Source organism: Equus quagga, chromosome 9 (assembly GCF_021613505.1).
Source record: "Equus quagga isolate Etosha38 chromosome 9, UCLA_HA_Equagga_1.0, whole genome shotgun sequence".
NCBI lineage: Eukaryota > Metazoa > Chordata > Mammalia > Perissodactyla > Equidae > Equus > Equus quagga.
The window spans coordinates 3120685-3139245 of NC_060275.1; the positions used below are offsets into that span (position 1 = coordinate 3120685).

The window sequence follows — 18561 nt, forward strand, 5'->3', positions numbered from 1 at the left end:
TCATCCACACGCCCAGCGCAGCCCAGAAACTCAGAGGAGATAGGGGAAGTTACTGCTAAGCAGTATGGGGTTTCTTTTGGGGGTGATGATAAAAATGTCCAAAAATCAGATAACGGTGCAGGTTGCACAATTCTGAATTGTACACTGTAAAAGAGTGAATTTTATCTCAATTAAGCTGTTGGAAACAAAACTGAAGCCTGAATATGCGCTTTCATGCCTTCATACTGATTACAGTCTCTGAAAGCGAGAGCAGTTGCTAAGGTGTCCCTCCCGGCCAAGGCCTCCGCACAGAGGGCCGGCTGCAGCGGGGCAGCTCAAACCCACAGGTCTTCCCACGCTGCGCAAGTGGTGCCTCTTCCGGAGAAGGGCCCAAAGTCTGTCTAAATCTGGCCACCCACGAGCAGCCTCCCTCTCACTCTGCACTTCTATGTGCATTCGCGAGTGCTACTGCTTGACGCCTCCCTCACGAAGCCCCAGCTCCATGAGATCAGTCCCACGGACCTCCTTTACCAGTGTACACCCCATGCCTAGCCTACAGAAGGGAATCAAAAACCCTTATGAAAAGAAGGGAGAATGCGCCCTCAGAGTGCGGAGCGATCCTCCGCAGGCTCTGCTGTCGGGGGGCCGCGGCACCTGTGTGCAGGCGGATGTGCACTTTGAGGCTGCCGGAGGTGGAGAAGCTCTTCATGCAGTACTGGCACTTGAACGCCTTGATGCCCGTGTGCGTTTTGATGTGGGCGGTCAGAGTGCTCTTCACGGCAAAGGCCCGGAAGCACTGCGGACACTTGAAGGGCTTCTCGTGGGTGTGAATGCGGATGTGGCGCACCAGGTCGCTGGGCTTCCGGAACTCCTTGGTGCAGTAGGGACACACGTGCCAGCGAACGCCATTCTCCTCGCGGATTGAGCCTAAGGCAAAATTTAAACACACAGTCCAGCTTGGCCAGGAAACTGCATGATGCCAAATATTAAGGCACTTGAATTCCTTTCTAGGGTTAGATTAAAATAGCATACCATACCTATGAAAAGCTGTATACTTTTTGCCACAGCAGAAGATATATGATCAATTATGGAAAAAGTTGAATTTTGCATAATCACTGAAATTATGGAGGACTATGATTTAATCTTACAGAAAATTCTAACAGTCCCATGAGAACACAAATCACAGCCTGTGAGAGAGAAAGCGCTAACTGGACAGACAATGCAACATAAATCCTGAGTCCACAGCACAGACAGCCCACTGCGAACGTGAATGAAAGCAGCCAGGATCCAGTGACTCCAAAATTTACTCAAAGGACATGAGGAGAAGGAATGAAGTTGGAATAAGCGTCGTTTGAGCTCATCTGATATCGCTAATAAAACAGTACAAATGCAAATAATTAGGAAATAGTAAATGTATTTTGCTATAAAAGGGAATTTACAAATAGTTAAGACAAAGAAATAGTAGATATGACACAAACGAGTTCATGATCAAATAGAAAAGATTCTCTGTGTTGTTACTCTAAATATTATTATTCACCTTTCAATCAGGTTTAAAACTATTCCTATCAGAAGAAAAATCACAAGTAGAATTTATGAAAATATAAGTAAAATGAGTTCTAAAATATAAAAAAATTTTTAAAAAACAAAATTCAGTAGAATCATTTTTTAGTTTTTAAAATTTTTTCTTAGATTTACTCATCTAAAATTAAATACGCACCTATAATAAGGTAAAGAATCCACTTGAAATCAAAAATATTTTGGCCATGTTAATGAAATCATCAGAAAATTTTAACTTTTTATTTAAATATGTCTGTACAGAAATAGTTTTATTAGGGAAAAATAAAATCTTGTTTCTTTCTCTGTCATGAATAAATACAAGGAATTCTCCTTATATGAAGTGAATCTGTAAGAAGAGAAAATCTATTTTCCTGAATATAATGCTCTTTGAAGACTAACACGGGAAAGGAGGTTAGGAAAAAGAATGAAAAATAACATTTTTCTAAAAAGTGATACAATGAAAACAAGGACAAAGAGAGGAACATACACAAAGCATGATGGGGGAAAGAGAGTAGCAACAAGGGAAATGGTTTTCAAAGTGAGAGGAAGACATTTCTTTTATAGTGATATTGTTTATAAAGGAAGTCTAAAACTCAAGACTGCTTAAAACTAATAGGTAAAAATTAATTCAGAGAAGTGCAATAATTACCTAATAGTCTTATCATTACAAGTCAAAAAACCAAGGGATAAAAAGGTGAGAGAGAACTATAATATCTATTAGCTAAAATTATAGTCTTCCCCCAAAATGAGATTTTTTTTTCCGAACAAAAATGAAAATATATCTTTACGTAAGATGGCATAATTTAAAACTGTCACCAGGTTCTAATTATTTCTGGGAATAGACTGGAATAGCAATTACAAACGGGCAGCCCTGAAGCCTGGCATGCATACGTGTTGTTCAGCCCACACCATGTCACAGAAAGAAAACTGAACCCAGATCCTGACCCTTTGACAAAGCAAAAGACCTGGAAACCAAGTCTGCACTCCCATATGGCAACCCACCCTGGTGCTGAGCAGTAGCTTTTCTCTTCAAACACATAAATAAGTTTAACAAGAAAAACACATAATCATCTTCAAGATGAAAAGGCACTTACTAAAATTCAGTATCTAGTTTTAACTTTCAAAAACTGTCTAAAAACAGGGGAAGGTGAATAAAATCTATCTCACTACAACATGTGTCTTAATAGGAAAACACTAAAAGAAATCCCGATAAAGTCAAGAGAGGTCCACTACCACTGCCATTGCTTTATTGTGTTCTAGAGACACTAGCCAACAAAATTAGACAAGATAAAGAAAATACACAGTATAAACTATAAAGGAAAAGGTAAAACTATTATTTATAAATGATATGATTATATACCTAAAAAAATTAAAACTCAGAGGCCATTTTAATATGTGAAAATCAACATACTTTATATCGATAAGCACAATCAAGATGAAAATTTTAAAATACTACTAAAATATATTTAAAAAAAAAGATCTGAATAAAGGGAAATGCCTTTAATAAAGGACATACCCTAGCCTTTGGTACAAAAACTAAAAGTTATAAAGCCATCAATTCTCCCTGGTTGAGTCACATATACAAATACCAATAGGACTTTTTTAGAACTAGAGTTTTGGAACTTTATCAGATGATTCTAAAGTACATATGAAAAAATAAATATATGAAAATAGTAAAAAATACACTTTTAAAAAAGTGTAACAAGAGAGGACCAGGCTTCCTAATTATGAAACCACACTATTAAAACTAAAATTGCATGGTACCAGAAAACATGAATAAAAAGACAGATTAGTGGAGGAGAATAAAGTCCAGAAAAGACCCATACAGTTTGGAGAGTATAATGTATGATGAAGGTGACACTGCATCTCAGTGGGGAAAATATGACTTATTCAATAAATGAGGTTTGTACAGCTGGGTGCCCATAGGGAAACAAAAAAATTAAATTGAGTCAAAGATTTAACTTCAAACATGAAAGTATAAAAGTGTTAGATAAAGAAGTTATTAGTCTACAACATCAGTGCTGAAGTCTAAGTATTACCCAAGTCCAAAAGTCATAAAACATCGACAAATTTGGCTATACAAAAACAAAATACCTCTCCCTTTTAACTCAAAAGGCAAACAAATTAGAAAAGAAGATATGCCACAAACATAGCTCCCAAAATACTATCATTCTGAATGTATCACAGCAAATAAAAATCCAGAGTCAGTTAATGGAAAAATGCTCCTTAACATGAAAAGCTGCTCAACCTTACTCCTTGTAAGAGAAATGAAATTAAAACTACAATAAGAGAGCATTTTTTAACCTATCAGATGAGTAAAAAGGATCCCACAATTTTGACAACGATCTCTTCAAAAAGCTGTGAGAAAGCAGACACTCCAATACATTGTTGCTGGGAGTGTAAATCGATAAACTCCAGTAAAGGAAATCAGGAATATTTACCAAAATGTTCAAAGTATGTACAAAATATCTTTTTCTTTTGTTATCAAGCACATTCGTGGTACAAATAATAAAATTTGAATAAGGTCTGTAGATTGGACCAATTTAATACCCTGATGTTGCTGACTGCAGTGTGGTTATATAAGACGTTGTCCATGGTCTTAGGAAATACACACTGAAGTATTTAAAGTTATGAGTATTACATCCGCAAGTCACAGTTAGAAAATTCAGGGAAAATACAGGTAATAAGAGAGAGCAAATGTTAATATTTGGGGAATCTAGATGAAAAGCATATGGCAATTCTTTGCATCGTTTTTACAACATTTCTGTTAAGCCTGAAATTATTTCAAAATCAAAACCTTAAAACAATCTTTATAGAACTTACCCTTTGAAACCTCTGATATTTCCAGAACTGTACCCTACAGATAAATTTACATGTGTGAAATGACGGAGCTACAAAATTATCTACTGCAGCATTGTTTTTATCAGCAAAAGACGGCAAAGAACCTAAATAGTATTAAATTATCCATAAAATGCAATGCTATTCAGGCATTTTGTAAAATAAGGTAAAAGGTGGAAAAAAGTAAACTTCAAAATAATATATACAGCATGCTACTCATCCTGCTAAAAAAATTAATGATATATACCAATATGCTCATGCTTGTTTAAAAGATATAGAAGACCCCAGTGACAGTGGCTGCCCTGGGGGGAGGTGCTCATTCTTCAACAAGAACGAGCAGGGGATTTTTCACTTTTCATTGTATACCGTTTTGTATCTTTTGAATTGTGGGACATGAGCAAGTTTCACCTATTTAAAAATATTGGTATTCATTAAGAACTTATTGTGTGTCAGGCACTGTTCACACTTTACATGGATTTTCTCATGCAGTTATCTTCCACTCATTGTATCATTGCCCCATTTTACAGATGAAAAGGCTAACTAAAGGTTAACTAACTTGCCCAAGGTCAAATGCCAGTAAATAGGAGAGTTAAGGTGCACCCTGAGGTCTGTGTGATTCCACAGCCAGAGTGCACCTTCCTCCCGGCTTTACTTCAAGGAGAGCATTTACTGTGCATTTACAAGCTGCTACGTGCATTCCAGGCATGCTCCTGCCCTTGAAGGGACGACGGGGTGGCGACACAAACAGGCCTGTACAGAGAGCACGAGACATGTGAAGACAGTGCCGATTCATCCCCTGGGGAGGAGAGCCCTTAAAAATGTCTACGTGAGAGCCGTGAGCCTCTAGCTGAGCTTCGAAAGGCCGGTGTTTGGACTGCCAAGAAGGACTGGGTTTGAGGTACATTTACCAGGCAAAAGCAGCAGCAAACGCCAGGCATGAGATTCCAGAAATGTACAGTCCAATATGGCCAGAGCGTGAGCCGTCTGGTGGGAATCAGCAAGAGCCAGAGCTTGAGAGGCAGACAGGGAGATGCTGGAAAGCCTCACACGAGAAGCCACCAGGCTTCCAGCAGGAGAGAAAGCAGCTTAGATGTGTCCTCCTCACTCTTCAATCAGCTTCCACGCGAGAGAAGGTGCCAGGGACGCCGCCACCTCCGTCTCCAGTGTCGGCTGTGGAGGACGAGAGCAACAAGGTGACAAGGACCTGGGCAGTGCAGGCGGGAGGCGGACGGAGTGATGGGGAAGATACTTGTGGATTCTTCTGTGGGATCAGAGGGGCACACCTACGGTGATCAGAAAACTCCAAGTAGAGCAGGAGGTGGGGACGGACAGGCTCATTCAGGGCTAAATGCAAATACTGATTCAGACTTTAGACAAAGGGCCTTGGCTTATTTCAAGCAGTTAAAGATTTCCCCAGATGCCTGGCAGGTGTGTGCAGAAGTTCCAGCCCAGAGGACTCACAGCGTCAGTTACAGAAAGTTGTTCTGCTGTCAAGAACTAGAACATCGAGTTAATTACAAACATTCAGAACTACTGTTTAACAACTGGGGAGATGCTCATATCCTGGACTTCAAGTTCAGATGCTGAATCTCCAACCAGAGAGGAGCTGTAGATGAAATACAGCAGCCCAAGTCTTCGCCTTGCTTTTTGTTACAGAATATCTCACTAACTGGTCCAAGTTTGGTTACAGCAAGCAGACCATGAAACAATGTGGCTCTTCCAAAGTTTATCTGGACTGTTACAGACACTCTTGCCAGTTCTCAGTGGTCCCTTACAAAAGGATCTTCTCAGAAATGAGTTCACACTTTCCTTCATTGCATGAGCATTTGCCTAGAGGAAGAAGGTCTTCTGCTCATCCCATCCTCTTGGGAACATATGCACAAAGACTGTGAAGCAAAAGACCTCCAGGAGTGCACTCCTCTCATCAACCAGATAACAGCCAAATTTAAGATACAGGCATCTCTGTGTTTACAACAGATGTTCATGCCTCTGCTTCACGCGGTTTTTGAAGTGTCACTCCAACAAGCAGAAGGAAACCACCAGTCTGCTGCTTTAGAGAGAAGTTACTTTGCTTCCCTGCAAAAAGTCACAGGCAGTGGAACGAGTGAAGTCAGAGCAGAGCAAAGTGCAGAGGACGTCAAACAAGTGCTGGTCACTGTCACCCAGGGAAGAGTCAAATATCCAGAGAAATCAAAGACTCGCACAGAACTCAAAGCTGACAGAACTCTGCGGAGGTGAAGATGGACCAGCGGGATATGCTGATTTTGTTTATAAGCACAGTGTCTCTACGTGTTTCCTAGCACCGTTAGAACAAACCTCCAACGTGGCAGATACACAGACAGCACAGGCTTTACCCCGGTGTGCAGTGACACTGGAAAGAGTCCATCTCGAAGAGGGCCCGGAATGTGTTCAGTATCTTCAACAAGAACACCTGCCCTCCTTGCAAGGAGCTCCAGAAATAATTCGGGAGTTCTGGTAAGCTCCAGTAACCTGATACTAACGTTCTCAAACATGACTCAAAGGTGTTCTTCCAGAGAGCAAAGCCCTAAGGACTGAATCTCCCTGTGCCTACTCATCATTCATAACTCCAATTAATAATTTATAAAGAAGGGGGCCAGCCAAGTGGTTAAGTTTGCACACTCCACTGTGGCAGCCCAGGGTTTCGCTGGTTCGGATCCTGGGCGGGGACATGGCCCCGCTCGTCAGGCCATGCTGAGGCGGTGTCCCACATAGCATAGCCAGAGGCACTCACAACCAGAATATGCAACTATGTACTGGGGGGCTTTGGAGAGAAAAAGAAAAATAAAAAAGAGGAAGATTGGCAACAGACATTAGCTCAGGGACAATCTTTAAAAAAAAGAAAACAATTTATAAAGAAGCAATTTTTCTGTGCCATTCACACTGGTCTTTTTAACAGCACTTTGAGTTTGTTGCAGTATATGTAGTAGGACTTTTCTGTAAAGTGGGTGTAATTTTCCCTAAATACAGGTACGTGACAACAAGAGAAGCTGCTTGCATACCAACTCAAATTGCTCTATATAAAAATGCTGTTAAAACATATAGCAGAGTTATCCTAGTATCTTAATTTTTTTATTTGAAACTTTAAATCAAGTCCTTTATAAAGACCATAATTGTGGAAAACAATGTACTTTTTAAAAAATTGCTAATTATAAAATACTTGAAAATTGTAATTTTCTTTTATGTAGGCAGTCACATAAAGCATGAAGGGAATACAATAATCAAAACTAATCTTTTGTGGATAGCAATTACATCTTTTTAAATGGTTTCTACGCCAACTGTATCATAACAAAAGAGAAAAAAAGGCATTTGATAGTCCACATAAAGAAGAAAACAAAAACCCTTAATAAACTAACAATTGAAGGGAAATTCCTAAATCTGAAAGATATCTATGAAAACCTATAGTAAAAAGCCAAACTCAATTACGAAACATTAAAACCATCCCCTTTAAAAATTAGGATGGATGGGGCTGGCCTCATGGCCGAGTGGTTAAGTTCACACGCTCCGCTGCAGGCAGCCCAATGTTTTGTTGGTTCGAATCCTGGGTGCGGACATGGCACTGCTCATCAAGCCACACTGAGGCGGCGTCCCACATGCCACAACTAGAAGGACCCACAACGAAGAATATACAACTATGTACCGGGGGGCTTTGGGGAGAAAAAGGAAAAAAATAAAAAATCTTTTAAAAAAAAAAATTAGGATGGAAGCAGACCACCATCAACACTTCTACACAACACTGTAGTAGAAGTCCAAGCCAACATAACAAGAGAAAAACTGTCCTTATTCATAGACAATTATCTACAGAGAAAATGCAAAATAATCTACAAATTGCTACAATTAATAATCGAAGTTAATTGGTTGCTGATTCACAATTGCTACACAAAAGTCAATTATTTTTCTTTGTACCTACAACAAACAGAAAATGCAATTTAAAAATAGTTTGGAGCGACAAAAAAATAAAGAAAAAGAACAAATCTAATAGAAGACTTGCAAGAGCTTTATATAATAAAAGACATCAGTAGTAAGAAAAACATGTTCTTAAATAGAAAAAACACTATATTTTAAAGATACCAATTTTCCCAAAACTAAAGACCAAGATAATCCTGAAGAGAATAATAAAAGATTCATCTTATGCATTTCGAGAGTTATGATAAAATAATGGAGACAGTGTGGCATTGATATTACCACCAACAAAGAGAGAAGTGGAGCAGAACTGAGAGCCGAGAGCAGGACGTACACATAGATGAAAGCAGATCTACAACAAAAGTGGCATTACATATCTGAGAAGAAGAGAGAGATTTTCCAATAAATGATGCTAGACAACTAGTTACGACACAGGAAAAATAAGATTTCAATCCTACCTCTCAGCATACATAAAAATAAAGTCAAGGTGAGACAATAAACTAAAGGTGAAAGGTTAATTTTTAATACTTTTGCTAGAACATAAGGGAGAATTCAACACGGGTAAGAGAGAGATTTCTTTCTTAATGAAAGTCCAAATGCACAAGCTATAAATAAAAAGCTTGATCAATACAGCTGCATTAAAAGTAAGAATCTCTATTCATCTGTTCATCAAAAGACACCTTAAAGAGAGTGAAAGGAGATATTTCTGAAGAAGATATTTCAAACACATATAAGCAACAAAGAAATAAAATCCAGACTATATAAAGAACTCCAACAAATCAGTAAGAAAGAGAGAATCCGACAGATAAAGAGGGATCTACGTGGAGAGACAGTAAACGGATTTTCAGGTCCCTTCTAAAATTCAAAACTGGGTAACAGAGGATAGTCAAAATTTTACTCTCGTGACCTGTGCAGCAATTTTTTGTATATTTGTGACTACAGCCAAACACACCCTTATCTAAATGTTTGATTTGTATAAAATGTTAGTTATAAGCCAACAGAATTAATGCTACAAAATTTTTTAGATAATTTTTAATATAGAAAACACCTGAAATGAAATTGTTACCATGGCCCCTAGAATAGGATGGCCTCCTACCTCACCTGAACTGAACTTAACACTCCTTTTGCTTCATCTGATTTCCATTAATACTTGGTTCTCTTCCTTCCAGCTCAATAAAGCTTTACTTTCTCACTGTGGCCCACTGATTTCTCTTATCTCTACACTCAGCACTTCTTTAACTGATCAGTCACTTGACAATATGCCTCTGTAATCTATAAACTGTTGTCTATCGCTATGCCTTGTCCATGCACTGACTCTACAACTACACCATAAACTCCTAGTGGGCAGGTTCTTTTGTGATGCCTGCATATTATACAGTGTGTTACTTCATATTTATACATAATGAATACTCAGCTCAAAACCTGATTACCATTAAAAAAAGGTTAAAGTCTTAAGTACAGATAATATTTATATTTAATTATAAATGACCAATAATTCAAAACAGAACCTAAATCAAATCTCATAAACTCTGAATATCTTAATATCAAGGAATTCTACACAAATCAGATAAATCATGAAATTTTCAAACTAAATTCAACTACATCCAAATGAATAATAAGAATTTTTTTGTTTTCCTATTCTTAAAAAGTTTATATAAAAGTGTAAAATAATATAGAAAAGTAATTTATCTGAACCATGAATATAAACATCTTTATTCACAACATAGACCCCTTAAAAGAGAAAGAAAAGCAGGAATGAAAAAAAGACTGATTTCTTGAAATAGTCAAAGTAGATATAAAAATCCAAACACGTTCATGCACCTTATTTTTAGAAAAATCACAAAGCTTGGCAAGGTTATCACCAAGAATAAGTTTATACCTAGTTTTTACGTAATTAGAAAAGTCATAATTTATCAGAGATCCAAGCACTTAGCAGATGACAAGAAGCAAAATAAGACCCTTCTGTAGGGTTGCTGTAGGGAAATGAAAACAGTATGCAGAAATAATAAATATATTTAAAAAGCAGATGAATGTGAAACCCACAGTATCCTGGAGCCCACGTACTTCAACAGGTCAAAAGGATGCCAGCCCATTATAGCACAGTATATAAGCCAAAGTTTGTAACAATGACCCCAAGTCTTCAAGAAAAGTTAAGTCATGAAAATCACACTCTGGTCCAAGAAGGTAAAATCTTTCTGATCTTTGGAAAGATTTACACACAAAACAGTTATACCATTATCATACTTTAAGAAATAAATTACCAGCTCTCCAAAACGTCATTCAGTGTGATTTCTAGATAGCCAATATTTTACTACAATAAGTTCCAAACTTTATTAAAACTTCACAATGATTTTTATGTCACAAGTTTTATGATAAATATAAAAGCATTTGTTAAATTTTTAATTAATATACAAAATGCTTCTTAAAGCAAATTCTACTAAAAATATTCACTCTCACAAAACTGAATAAATCAAACAGTAATAGCTTTAATGGCAGAGTATGTTCAATTTGGAAACATAAGGTTAATTGTAAGCTATTAAGGAAATGTTACAAATTATGAGATAAGAATATCTTTGCACATGATCTTCTTAGGATGTCAAATGGTATTCAACTGTCCTTGGAGAGGTATTTTCAGAAACAACCATTACATTATAAGTGTACTGGTTCCTGAAAAGTTTTAATCAAAAGGAATATCTTTACATGGAAACATGTCCCCAATAATTTTCTCAGCACAGTATCAGAGAAATCATTAAACAACAACAACAAAAAATGCTGGCTCCAACTTGTACTAAAGATCACATTTAATCTAAAATTTCTAGAATTGTATAAACTTGCTCAGTACTCTACATATGTATTTAATTTATTCAAGTATTTCAAAAATGAATTTACATAATCTTTACAAACTCTTTAAGCACAACACTCCATATTAAAATAATGTATAATAAAGTTACCTGCAATTCCATTTTGAAATCTCTACCTAATGCTCAGTGCAAAAGACAAAGCTGTTTCTGACATCCGAGGACCTGGAAGGGGCGACCCGGGATGAAGCACACCTTCCCCAGTTTAAGGAGCCACTGTGCCAGTAATTTCAAGGAGTTAAGTCTGGCCTTTTATCTGGAGAAGCATGTGGCTTACAGCCACGTTAGAGCATCTTAAAGGTTTTAACACGGTAACTACAGACAACAGCCGGTGGTAACTGGTACACACGAAAGGTTTCACGTAGGCTATGGGTTTCCATCCGTTTATGAGGTGCACATAAAGCAGATATTCAAAAACCACAAGGCTAACCTATCACATACCTAATAAAAATATGTGAAAATGGCCCTTTTTTTTCCTTTTTGCCTCTAAATACCAGGAGAACCTGGATGAAAAACTGCTTAGATTTTTCACTTGGGGAGGAGGAGGCCAGATCAAGGGAAAAGGGAGAGCAGGACTACAATGTCATGTGGGCTGGGAAATAAGGATTTCACAACCACGTTACAATAAGAAGGCATATTCTCAGAAAGAAGTGCTAACACAGAGTATGATTCCACGCTTTGCAGCAAGAAAGCACTTGTTCCCTAAGACACCTGGGAGAGGTAGAATGGTCATATTCACTAAGAAAATATTTTTATAGGAATACTTTTGCCCCAAAAGACAGGAATTTATTTTATTCAAGAAAAATTTAGTAATGCCCGTCCCCATGCAAACAGCCATCCTGAGCATTGTGGGGTACTCAGAAACGAACAGAAGGTATTTCAGCTGTCCAACAACTCACACAAGAGACTCAGAGTCATAGAAGTCTAAGTACTGAGGGCGCTGAGAAGAGGAAGAGCACTCTGCAGAGCGCGTCCATGAGGAGGGGCATCTAAGCTGGCACTAAATGACCTCAGAGTTTTGACAGAGAATGGGAGAAAAGTGTGAGGAAGACGACGTTCTTGATGCAGAAAAGCCTGTGGACAAGTATGGCGCTCAGAAAACATGTAAGCGTATGGACAATCGCAGGAACCCCACCTCACTTTGATGTAACCTGAATCCAGACAGACCGGGGAGGGAAGACTGGACATGCACGTTGCGCTGGTTATGGAGGGCTCAAAAGCCAAGGAACAGAGTGGGGCGGAATGCGAAATGGCTGAGGGTTTCAGCAGAGGAGCTGTGATTGAGAAGTCATCAGGTGGCAGCACTGGGTGGAATGAAGGGAGAGCCTGGCCAGGAGGCTGCTACAGCAACGTGGCCAAGAGGCCAGCAGCAGCCGAGGCCAGAAGGACTGCTGGGAAGGAGGGGTCTGACAGCTGGCAGGGGAGAAAAGTCAAAGACTCAGCTTTCCAGCCCGTAGGGACGAGGCAACAGACACTGATCATGGGGAAGAAGACTCCCCAAGGAAAAGAGATAGTGTGACACATTTACATCTTCGTTCTTAATTTTAAGTATCAAACAATGCTGGTTGATAGACACTGTCAAACATTAAACAAGAAAGAAGAGAAAGAGAAAAAGGAGGGCATGTTTCTTAAAAACAAGCAACACACCATCCAAAATGCCTAAACCTTAAAGTGCGTAAAAATTACCAGGGAGAAATGGTGATTTCTTCTTTATAATTTTCTTTTCTTTTTTATCCAACTTCTCTGAGCCTTCCTGTTCTTTTCCTTGCTCTGCATCTGTCGGGTCAGTTTGCTCACTCGAAATGTTGGGCGCATCTGGATCTGGAGCCTGCGCTGCAGAAGTCTTGGCATGGCTGGAGTCGCTAGGATGTGCTGCAACTGGAATTGAAGACAGCCCACTGTTTTCTAAGGCTTGCTGAGACAGAACAAAACTAGAAGGTTAGGAGACACAGTGGCCCAAACCTGTCTACCAAAATCAATCACAAAGAAGTAATACAGCTTTACCTAAAGAATACTAATCCTACCCTGCTGGAAATAAAAATCTGCATTTCCAAGTAGTCGCCTATAAGTGAGACTTCCAAATTTACAAGGCTGAAATATCCCTTTTGATATCTGACATCTCACCTCCACTCAAAATACGGTATGGCAAGCATTTACATTTCTAAATTAAAGGGAATTAAAAGTAATACATTTGACTTTTAGAAATGTTACCGCAGACAACTTTGGTTGTCTCTGAACAGGTTTGGGAATCACTGTTTTAAATCACACTGGGTTTACCCTTAAGGTATTGGCTATCATGACATCCTGAGATTCTTTACACTCCGGCCAACTCATCACCACAAAGGGATGGGAGAGAGGTTCATTTTACAATGAGTAAATAAAGAGAGAGGCGAAGGAAGGCTACCTCTGTTTGGAAACGGAGAATTTGAACATAAAGCGGAACTGGGGTAGAAGAATCAGAAAAGAACTCCGTGCTCCACTTCCCTCCTCCTCCTCTCCCACACGTGCGTGGAATGTTCACACGCTGAGAGGAGAGGCAGTTCCGACTCTCGAAATAGTTACACCAGAACTTCAAGAAGGAATAATGTAGTTTTTATGCCTCTGTCAACAGGGACAGATACAAGAAAGTTCTGAAAAGCCTATTCTTTTCAAGTAAATTCACTTACAGAGAAAAAATTAGAGTTTTAAACTTTAAAAAAATTTTGTAGATTAATAAACAATTTAGAATTCTGCACTGTCCATAAATTATTAAATAAGCATATTTTGTTTCAGCTTAATTTTTTCAATTCAAACACATTTTAACAAAGATTCCTTTACTTTGACAAGCCCCGCATATTTGTTTTTCTGTAATGACACCGAGTCTCTGACACACACAGACAGGAACAGGGACGGGAGCCTCACCTGCAAAATGTCCTGGTTGATCCCCACCGTGATGCTCAGCTGCTGGCCAGGCTGAGGGGGCTGGCTGGACTCCACCGGGCCTGGCTCCGAGAGCTCCAGGAGCTGCTGGATGACATCAGTCACTGCCTGCGAATTCTGCTGACTCGAAGCTGAGGTGACCTGGGCTTCTGTCTGTTGAAGAGGTAAAGTCTGAAACAGCGTGGCCTGAAACACAGCAACATTTTCATTAAAAATAGAAACGATTACATTAACTGGTACTTTGATTTTTTTAAAGTAAAGAAATAAGCATATCTTCCTTATGATTTTTAATTTTTTTAAGCTTTATAAGTGCTAGTAGAGACTATTCAAGATAGGGGATTGAACACACATACCTCATCTTGCTGTTAGCCCATTAAAATGAGGGGATTTAAAAAGCTACAAAATAAAGAAAATACAGTGGTCAAGAAAATTTTCTGGAAAATAAGGCATTGGAGGGATAAATGCTCTGTAAGCTACAGTCAAGAATATCTGCGGAGAGAGCTGATCTGATCCCTCAGAACTCAGCCATCTGAAAGGCCACATCAAAAAGATGGTGGAGAGCAGAGAGAGCACTCTGTAGAACCCTGTAATGGTGGATGGAGAAACTACACATCTGTCAGAACCTACAGGATACAGAACAGAACGTAAACCACGGACTGAGTTAACAATAACGTGTCAGTGTTAATTCAACCGTAACCAACGCACCACACAGACACAAGGGTCAGTGACAGGGGTAACCATGGGAGCCGGGGGCGAAGAGGACACAGGAGTTCTCTGTACTTTCTGCTTAATTTTTCTATAAACCTAAAACTTCCCTAAAAAAGTCTATTAATTATAGAAAATAAAGACGGAAGAAAAGATTCTTAGAACCAACAATGAGCCCTGTCTTCCTCCACAGATGGGAGTTAGGCACTTACCTTGAGGCAAAAAAATGGCAGCTTGCCTCTAAAGGAGCTAAAAAGGAATGAACATCTGGGGATGCAGGGCACCCCTGTGGCTCTTAGCTCCCCAGACTAAACAAAAGTCTTCTATGTTCTGCCACCAGGGACCCCAAGTTTAACGGCTGGTTCTCTGGCCAATCATACGAAAGGTGACCCTGGAAATCGACCAGCTCCATTCACATTCACACCCAGGTTTACTGCTGCCTCATTCTGAAACACCAACAGGCAACCAAGAACTCAGAGAAATCTGAGAGGGAGGAGTGGGGAGATGCCCCAAGGCAGGCAACTCAATGAGCAGAAGAGACCTGTTAAAAATAAAAGGCTAACTAGATTTCAGAGGAAAGTTCATCAAACCAGAAAAGAATATCTTGAAAAAGAAACAGTCAGGGGCCAGCCCCATGGCCAAGTGGCTAATTTCGTGCACTCCGCTTTGGCGGCCCTGGGTTCACCAGTTCAGGTCCTAAGCGGGGACCTACACATGGCTCATCAAGCATGTTGTGCCAGCATCTCACAGAGAAGAACTAGAATGACTTACAACTAGGATATACAACTATATACTGGGGCTTTGGGGATAAAAAAAAAAAAAGAGGAAGATTGGCAACAGATATTAGCTCAGGACCAATCTTCCCCACCAAAAAAAGAAAAAGAAAAGCATACCTTAAAAAGTAAAAAACCCAGTCAGATCATGAAGAAGAGCTCTCAGAAATTAAAAATCTTACTAGCCAAAAAAAAAAAAAAAAAATTCAATAAAGGAGCCTTAAGATAAAGTTGAAGAAAACCCTCAAAAGTAAAGCGAAAAGGTCAGGAGTTAGAACACTGATTCCTAGATAGTCTTGAAAAACAATATGTATAACTTGACTTAGAATGCTCTTATGTAATCAGATTAGGATAAAAGGTAGGGTAGATTCTAGGTTTCCAACCCTCTAGAAGTAGATTTTCAGGTTTTTATTGAGAAGATAAATTTAAAAAATTATCAGGATTATCATTCCAGGTTATTCACTACATGTACATATGTGACTTGCATATTGCCAAAGGAAACAGTGAAAATTCTAATATTTGGCTCATTTATACATTAAAAGTTTATTTAAAAAAATATTCAGTCCAAAATAGAATTTTTAAGACTTAATAATTAGACTCTAATTATTCTCCAGTTTTAGAACTTATTTACAACATTTTCCCTGATCAAGAGTAAGCTGAAGGATCATCTCAAGCTGCAAATATTGTGAGAAAAGAAAGGAAAACACTAAATGTGAACCTAATGCTGTGGAACTAAACACCTACTAGGCCTATTTTCTACCTTGGCAGGAGGCACGTGTTGACTTAAACTACCAACTAATGGCCTTCGTGAGCGCACACGAACACCTCTGAGACGTCCGCATCCAACGCCTACTGCTGACGAACGCAACGCTCTATGCCGAGATTTTGCCATTTATTATCAACTGAGAGGGTAATGCATGTAACAGACTAAGGCTGAGCTACAGAATCCTACAAAAAAAGAATGAGAGTGTGTGTGTTTTGAGTCATACAATTTTAAACACATGCGCTGGAAAATACAATTTAATTTCCCAGAAGTCCAAAGTCTCAGGAAAAATTATCACTGTCACATTGGAAATATTACTTTAAAAGAATAATTGATTAAATTATAACATAAGGATAAAGAATACTCGATAATAATTATCAATAACACTGACTCTAGGAAGTACAATTTCATAAATCAATAATTGTGTTTCATCTTATTTTTACAGGTTAAGATGGTGGTCCATAAATCAGGATAATGTGATATTATTCTAAAGTTAAAAAAATTGATTTTCTTTCACTAATTAAAAAACAAAGTAGCACCTTATCTCCATATAGAAAACTTTCATAGCATTTTGTGCTACTAACTAATATTCAATTATAAGGGTCATAATTAAGACAACAGATTTTGGTTAAAAAAAAAATCCTTTTATCAACCAGCTTACTACAACTTACCGTTAAAACATGAGCAGTCTCGGAGGAGCTGGCTGAATTCTGTGGCCCACCCATATGCATCTTGCTGATGTGCGTGTTTAAGCTACCTAAACTCTTAAACACACAACTACATTCTGTACAATTATAGGTAGGGCCATTCTTGACCTTAAGAAGAATAAAGAAAAAAGAATTTTTTACAATTAGTAGATAAAAATATTTAAATTATGGCAAATCATAATTTACCGTTCCAATAAAAACAAGAGAAATAATCTAACCCTTTAACATTACGTTTTCTTTTAAATTAGGTAGCTCTACATTCTTTAACAATATCGCCAGTAGGAGATTAACTGAAATTTCACAGTCTTTTCTGTAAATTCAGGAGTGAAAAAACATAGTTTTCAGTTATCGTAATTTAGTAAAAATAAAATGTCTGACATATGTTCTCAATTTCTTAAACAGTTAAGCACAATGTTCAATAATGAAGGCTAGACAGTTAGATATAAACATTACTTTGCCTAAGTCTTTTGCGGGCTACAACATATAAGTTAGAAAGGATAGTCATATAATGTATACATCTTTCATCACCAATCCCAATATTCCGTATTAGCAACTACTTTTAAAAGCTATGATAAAGACGAACGTTGACTAGAGAAGCAGTAAAATGAACAGAAACAGCTAGGCACAGAGAAAGCATGTAAAATATTCTTTCACCATTACTCAAGCCGAGTGTTGTTACTGCTATGATTATGAAGGCTGGCTTGAAAACTGATCGGCCCTCTCTGAACTTGGAAAGACTGCCACTCTATTTCTAGCACCTTGTTAAGAAGCAAACTTAAGGCTTTAGAGTCATCAGAGATTGGATAATGTTAGAAACTAATCTTCAGAGGTCATTTCTGGAACGTCTCAGCGTGTCCCACCACAGCTCCCACGTGTCTCAGAGCTGGGCACAGGCGCTGGCTGCCCTAAAGGAGTTTTCTAAACATGGGAGCACGAGTGAGCACCACACAGGCTGTTCTCAAGTTCCAGTGAGATTCTTCTGGGTGCCACACAAATATACTATTATTCCTAAGCAATCGGCTTTACACAGAGGCAGCCCCACAAGAGTAACTGACACAGCCCAAATTTATTCTTCTGAGATCTAAGGGTAACCTCGCTTCACGGTATCTTTACCTCACTAATATTTATATGCTCTTCTAATGTCTCGGGTCTTAGGTAATAAAACCTCGTTTTCAAAAGTAACTCACTGCATATGGAATTCTGAATCTATTTATAAACTATGTGAATTATGTAGGTTTTTTTCATTTTAGTGTTACTTAAGGATTTACTCCAAAAAAAAGTAAGAAGATGTACATTTGCTTTTAACAATATGATAGCTTTCATTCTGCACAATAGTTACATAAAATAAAATGATCCATGATAAAAGTATTTATGGTGTTTAAATATTTCTTTCTTTCTACAATTAGACTATAAATAAGATACCAAATCATGACAATTAATGAGAGCAAAGGTTAACCTGTGTAAGAAAAATACTTCCAGAAGCTTTACAGATCAGTATGATCTAGACAACAAAAAATTGGGAATATCAGTTTCGCTGAAAT

General features: G+C 38.3%; 1 protein-coding gene across 9 annotated transcripts in view; it reads right to left on the reverse strand.

The window, feature by feature from the left end:
* ZNF236 (zinc finger protein 236) overlaps positions 1 to 18561 on the reverse strand; it is a 114627-nt gene that overhangs the window by 58983 nt on the left and 37083 nt on the right. For all 9 annotated transcript variants that reach the window (XR_006890089.1, XR_006890091.1, XR_006890085.1 and 6 more), the window contains 4 exons: positions 16985 to 17128; positions 14055 to 14258; positions 12840 to 13068; positions 634 to 906 (listed from right to left, as the gene is read on the reverse strand). Coding sequence is in view for 2 of the 9 variants with exons in the window: in XM_046671364.1 (XP_046527320.1) it covers positions 634 to 906; positions 12840 to 13068; positions 14055 to 14258; positions 16985 to 17128 (850 nt within the window). In the remaining 7 variants the exon portion in view is untranslated. The remainder of the gene's footprint in view (positions 1 to 633; positions 907 to 12839; positions 13069 to 14054; positions 14259 to 16984; positions 17129 to 18561) is intronic.